At 37.6% G+C, this 6,757-nt stretch overlaps 1 protein-coding gene across 1 annotated transcript in view; it reads left to right on the top strand.

Moving 5' to 3' along the window:
* Positions 1-6,757, top strand: part of ARHGAP15 (Rho GTPase activating protein 15) — a 1,003,601-nt gene that overhangs the window by 79,590 nt on the left and 917,254 nt on the right. The window contains exon 2 of the mRNA XM_006834567.1: positions 2,505-2,573. Coding sequence (XP_006834630.1) covers positions 2,505-2,573 — 69 coding nt within the window. The remainder of the gene's footprint in view (positions 1-2,504; positions 2,574-6,757) is intronic.

Genomic DNA, 6,757 nt, shown 5'->3' with positions numbered 1-6,757 from the left:
TTTTTTACCTGTTTGTTCTTCATGAAGCAATTCAAGGGTGCAGACTCCTTCCATATTGCATCTTCATCATCCCTTGGGGTGAGGCTTACCCTCAACCAACACAGAAGAAGAGAACATGGAATGGAAGCTCTCACTTGGTAACAGTGACGACCAAGGAGGGAGTGGTTCACATCATTTCTGTTCACTCCATTAGCTTGAACCTTCACTCCAAACCTCATTGCAGCCTGAGAAGCCTAGTCTAGATTTATGCACAGGGAAAAAAGGACAGAATTTTGTTGAACAACCAGTGGGCTTGGCTAAAGTCCTTCCTCCCATTCACTATAGAACAATGTGCAACTCTTTTGCAACACTTAGAATGTATCAATCTGCTTCTCAAAAGGAGACAATCAAAAGTTCTCTCCTGTTATTATATCCAGCTCAAATTCCAGAATATCTAGTGATAAATAACTCTCTCCATGAGGCCCAGATCCCTGTCTGTGGGCCAGTGGTTTAGACTTTGATAAATAATCGCTCTACTTTAATTTCTCCACCACATCCAATAGACCAAAGTGGAACAAGAACTTAGGAAAAGAAATAGAAGCTAATCAATATTTTTCACTTGTTAACAGAAAGCATGGTAGACAGACAACAGTCAATGAAATAAATCAGTGATTAAATCCTGATAAAAAGGCCCTTTGAATCTCCTGCCCTGGCAGTGGAGACAATCGCTTGCTCTGCTTTTTGGGAAGCCCCCATGTGTCAGGGATATTGGCTCCACTTGCAAGGGACTCTTCTCCATTTTTCTCCATAGGTCATATCTCAAGAACGCACACAGGAGTACGGCCTTCATGTTGTAATGCCTTTGTGCCTAACGTTCAGTGTAGTACTTATGAGGCTCAGGGTTGTTTAGAGCAGAGATTTCATAAAGATCCTGCATAGAGTTTCTGAGGAGCAGGTGATGGGTTTGAACCACCGACCTTATCCTACAGTGCCACACCAGGATGCTTATGGAAATACAATTCCTTCAAAATGGATAGAGATCCTTCAATTACATGCGCCAGTAACCACAGTCAAATGCAGTCAACGTGTCTTATTTCTTTGTTGCATCACACACTCTCTCTCACTTTCTCCTCTCCCTCTTTCTCTCTTTCATTAATGTAAAATACTAGGAAATGACTAGTATAAGGGGATTATTATTAAAATCTTTTGCTATCAAAAAGTATAAGCATAGATTCTTATTCTTTTTTACTTTCTTATTTGTGTTTATAGTAAGTACTTTCAGAGAAAGAGCAATCTAGCATTTATGTTATTGTTTCAAAAATGGTTGTTGTTGTTGTTGTTAAGTGCCATTGAATCAGTTCTGATCCGTAGTAACCCTGAATGCAGTTTCCAAGGAGCAGCTGGTGGATTTGAACTGCTGACCTAGCGGTTCATAGGCTAGTACTGATTCTGCAGTGCCACACCAGGAGTCCAAAAGTGGTTATAGAGTGTTTTTTGCACATCCACATAAATCTGGATAATAGTAGTTGTTGTTGTTATGTGCCGTGGAGTCAGTTCCGACTCATAGCGACCCTGTACATGTTTTCCGAGGCTGTAAATCTTTATGGGAGTAGAGAGCCTCATCTTTCTCCCGCAGAACAGCTGATAGTTTCAAACTGCTGACTGTGAGATTAGCAGCCCGATTCGTAAAACATGAAAATTAATTTGAGCACTAATTCTGAAAAGTTGAGCTCACATCATAAACACAAAATGTTTCAAAATTAAATACTTTCCAATTACTATTACTGCTTAACAAGTCACCTAAAAATATACAGGTGACATTTTATTAAATTTACAGAGTCTGGTAAAGAAACGGAAATAGATAAAGCACAGCGGAAACATCTTGTCTCTACTCCACCACATTAGTGCTGTTGCTGGGAAGACTTGAAGGCTGGAGGTGACTCACTGACTGAAGCTGGCAATCATCTATTGGGCTTTTCACTCACTTTTGGTGGTTGATTTTGGCTGTTGGCTAAAACCTTAGCTAGTTTGTCAGCCAGGAAACCTGAGTTCTCTCCCTGTGGTCACTCTGTGTGAGGTAATTTGGACTTTCTCATAGCATGGTGACGGGATTCCAAGGCTGAACATTCCAGAAAAGGTTAAAGTGCATGACCTATTTATGACCAAACCTCGGAAATGATACACTGTCATTTCCACCATATATTTTGATTGAAGCAGCCATAAGGTCTGCCCAGGTTAAAAAAAGAAAGAACAAAAACCCATCCCTTGATGGGAGAAATATACAGGGGAAAAGTGTATTTAATGTGAGATATTGTTACTACCATCTTTGGAAACACATTTTATTCAAGTTGTCAATTTTCAAAACACTTACTTCTCTTTTTATATCTACTTTATTTGCCTTCATGAGTTAACCAGAATATGGTTATTTTATGCATTCTCACTAAATTGTTGTATTTTAAAAATATATAAAGCCTATTATTAAAAGAAAAAAATGGAAATTGTATCAAATACCAATATTTCTACAGATAACCCGGCACCGAAGAAATCATTCACAGCATGTTTTGAAAGATATCATCCTTCCATTGGAACAACTGGTAAGTGGTTATTTCACTTCAATATGAAATCTATTATTATAAAACAAATTACCACAGAATTTAGTGACTTAAAACAACACATATGATTCTCTCATGTTTCTGTGTATTAGGAATCTGGCTATGGCTTAGGAGGATTCTCTCACTCAGAATCTCTTTAAAGGCTGAAATGGAAGTCTCAGCCAGAACCAGGGTCACATCTAAAAACTTTAATGGAGAAGGATCTGCTTTTGAGATTCTTATGTGATTGTTGGTAGGATTCCGTTTCTTGAAGGTTGCCAGCCTAAGGTTGCCTTCAGATTTTTGATGGATGTTGGCCAAACATCACCCTCAGTTTCTTGCCATGTGATCTTATCCAAAGTGGCAGGTTAGTATGTGCAAGTGGAGAATACAATAGAATGAGCCTACTAGCCAAACCAAAGTCACAATCTCTTGTAATGTGTTATGGAAGTGATATTCCCAACAGGTTTGCAGCATTTTTAATTGCTAAGAGGCAGTCACTAAATCAGACTCAGTTTCAAGGACAGAGGATTACACTTTGGTAAGAATATCAGGAAGAGATGATCATTGTGAGCCTACAGCAAATACTAACACAAGGGTTTTTGTTATTTGATTGTTGCTGTTGTTGTTATGTGCCTGACTCCTAGTGACCTTGTATAGGATTTCTGAGAGTGGTTGGTGAGGTTAAACTGCCGATCTTGCAGTTAGAAGTCTGGTGCTATGCCAGGGCTCATTATTTGGTCAATTATTAAATTAATAATTTCCTCTAAGTTTCTGAGAGTAGGGATTATTTTTTCATTCTCTCAGAAATTTAGAGGAAATTATTAATTTAATACTATAGGAGTTCTGGTAGTGTAGTGGTAACGAATCAGGCAGTGAACCTCAGGGTCAGCAGTTCGAAACTACCAGCTGTTCTGCGAGAGAAAGATAAGGCTTTCTGGTCCCGAAAGATTTACAGCCTCAGAAACCCTATACAGGGTCTCTATGAGTCAGAACCAACTCCATGGCATATAAAACAACAACAATTTATTGCTATATTCTAATGACTAGAATAATGTCTAATGACTAGAAATATTGTAAATAACATGAATGAAATATTACAGATGTCAAAAACACACAAGCAGTAACTTTTCGTATATATTCTAATAATTCTTTCTTTTGATAAATGTAGTGTTCTTTTTTTTCATGATCATTCAACTTGTCCTTCCTGTTATATTTCATCTGTATAGTTCAGCATGCTTCTAGTGTCTTTAGTTTATAAGATTTTGCTCCATGGCGACGTTACCTCTTCTGCCATTCCATCCCTTTGGTTTTTTTCATCCTCAACATCAAAAATATTTATTCACTTGTTTTGTTTTTTCTCTTCCTTTACTTTGCATGTTCCTCACCCTCCCCTCTCCTCACTCCTCTAGCTACTGTGCTTTACTTTTGTTGTTGTTAAGTGCTGTTGAGTCTGTTCTGATTCACAGCAACCCTGTATAGTGTTTCTGAGAAGCAGCTAGTGGACTTGAACTGCCAACCTTTTGGTTTAGAGTCCAGGGCTTATGCTATAGCACCACTACTTATTTTAGAAATTTTTTTCTTAAAAGGATTGTTTAACTTCTCTTTTTGCTTCCTTCATTTTCACTCTTCAGCCTACTCCATTTAGAATCCTAACCCAAACACAAAACCTGAAACATTTTCAGGATTTATCAGGTGCTGTAGGCTAATGTGCTGCGCTGGACTACACATCAGTTTGAATCACAAGGTTGGCAATTGAAGCTCACCAGCCATTCTTTGGAAACCCTATATAGGGTTGCTTTGGGTCAAAACCAACTTGACAACATTTAACAATAACAACAGCAGATAGTCAGTTACTTCCTTGATTCTCCTGACTCATTCTATTCTATCCATTCTATTTCACCTTTGTATTTTCTCCTCTATGCCATTCCACCTACCTATTCCTCTGTCTGTTGTTATTATTGTTAAGTGCCATCAAGTCAGTTCCAACTCATAGCGATTCTGTATAGGGTTTCTAAGAAGTGACTGGTGGGTTTGTATCACTAACTTTGTGGTTAGCAGTCCAGTGCTTGTCCTATAGCACCATACCAGGCCTCTTCCTTGAACAGAGTAATTCCCCTGTTCCCAGAAATTTGGTAAGGCTCATACTTTCATTTGTTTCATTTTTCTGTTCAAACATCACCTTTTTAGATAGATTTCTGATCTTCCTTATTTAAAAGTAAATAACTTTTATATTCACATTCCTTATCTCTTATCCTAATTTATTATTCTCCACAGAATTTATCACTATGTGACATACTATGCAATCTATTTTTACTTGTCATCTCTCTTCTTTCATTGGAATGTTAGTTCTGTGTTGACAGGAACAGTGTCTCTTATGTTCATTTCTATATTCCCAGGGATGAGTGCAATCAGTAGAACATGGTAAGACATCATAAATTTGGGTTGGATGAATAGATGAATGAAACAATAATTTTTTTTCTTGAATTCCAATTTTATAATACACAGAGTCCTAGTGTGGCTCTGTAGGTTTATGCACTGACCTATAATGTTGTCTTGATCAGAAAGGTCAGAGGTTCATGCTCACCAGCTGCTCCTTGGAAACCCTATACAGGGTCACTGTGGATCAGAACTGACTCAATGGTACTTAACAACAACAAAATAACTTCAACCTTAGTCTTTGTCTATAGTCTATGACTTCATATTCAGTTGATATTTAGGTATTTGTTCTAGGATATCACAGTGTCATCTCAGAAATAAAACCTCCAAAATTGAACTTCATTAGCTTCTACCACAAACAGATCTAGCTCTCTGTTGAGTTCATATCTATTAGTAGCTAACATAACCTGGTCCAGAACATATTCTCTGTCAATATATATTCTCTGTCAATATATTTTCTCTCTCTATGTTTTCCTCTCTCTCTTCTCTGACCCTTGCCATTCATTAACCATTTTCTGAAGTCGTTTCTTCACAATGGTGTGGTCACCTCATCCTTCTCCATGGGCACATGCACATCCCTATCCAGGCCTTCAAGTGTTTCTGATCTGAATTTCCAGACAGCTCTGTGATCTTCCAACTTATTATGTGCAACGATTCCAGATGAATCTTCTTTCAACAGTATTTTCATTATTTTATTCTCATCAGTATTTTGAATGGTTTCCTATTTTCTGTGGCATCTAGTCTACTGACCTGTTTCATGGCTCTTAATTTACTTTACAATCTATTCAGGAATACTAATGTAAATAAGGATGGTATTAATCCTGAATGAACTTGAATTTTCATAGCAATTATGCTACCTTCATTTCAGCAGGTTCTCATGCATTGTTTTGTGTTGTTACCATCTTCTTTTAACAGTTGTTCTATAAATTAATGCTCTGAAGTTCAAGTCCATGATTCATATTTTCTACTTTGCACTTAGTACTGTTTTAAAAAAATACATGCTTGTCAATTGATGTAATGATAAAATAATACAAGTTTGTTAAAATAATGTTGATAGTTATAAAAATTAATACATATAAACCTGTAGCTTATAATAAAATTTATTTTGTTTAATTAGATATGGTAATGATTATGTGCCGTGGAGTCAGTTCCGACTCATAGCAATACTGTACGGGGTTTCCGAGGCTGTAAATCTTCACAGAAACAGGAAGGCGGGGCTTGATGGTGGCTAGGGTGGAGGTGCAGTGAAGTTCGGTGTCAGCCATACCATAGAATACCAGGCAAAGTAGATCCAGGGCAGAACTCCAAAACTCAGAACCACAGAGATAGGAGTATTTTAAAAGATTGAAAGCTTATAGCTAGTAGAACTTGAAGCTGAAGTAAGAAATCACATACTTTTGAATCTGCCGGGCTCAGAGGTCTGGAGCCAACATCTTGGACGAGACCAAATGGCAAGACCAAAAGGGGGAGCAAAACACCATGGAAAAATGCTGCAGGAACCTTGGAGAAAAGGTGGACAATACACTTTGTTGGTTTTGTTTTGTTCTGATTTTCTTTTCTTTTCTTTTGGAATTTGGCCATTGTCCCCTTCCCCCACTGTTTGTACACCTCCATCCTGGTGACTAGAGGGGATGCCTGAGCACCACACTCCCTCCTTTCCTTTTTCTGTGATTATACATTGCAGTATTCAGTCTGGTTTTTCTAGTTTTGTTCTGATGTTGTTGTTTGATTTTTTTTTTTTTTTTTTT

This window comes from Chrysochloris asiatica, unplaced genomic scaffold (assembly GCF_000296735.1).
Source record: "Chrysochloris asiatica unplaced genomic scaffold, ChrAsi1.0 scaffold00012, whole genome shotgun sequence".
NCBI classification, from domain to species: domain Eukaryota; kingdom Metazoa; phylum Chordata; class Mammalia; order Afrosoricida; family Chrysochloridae; genus Chrysochloris; species Chrysochloris asiatica.
This window is presented reverse-complemented; position numbering and strand designations above follow the sequence as displayed.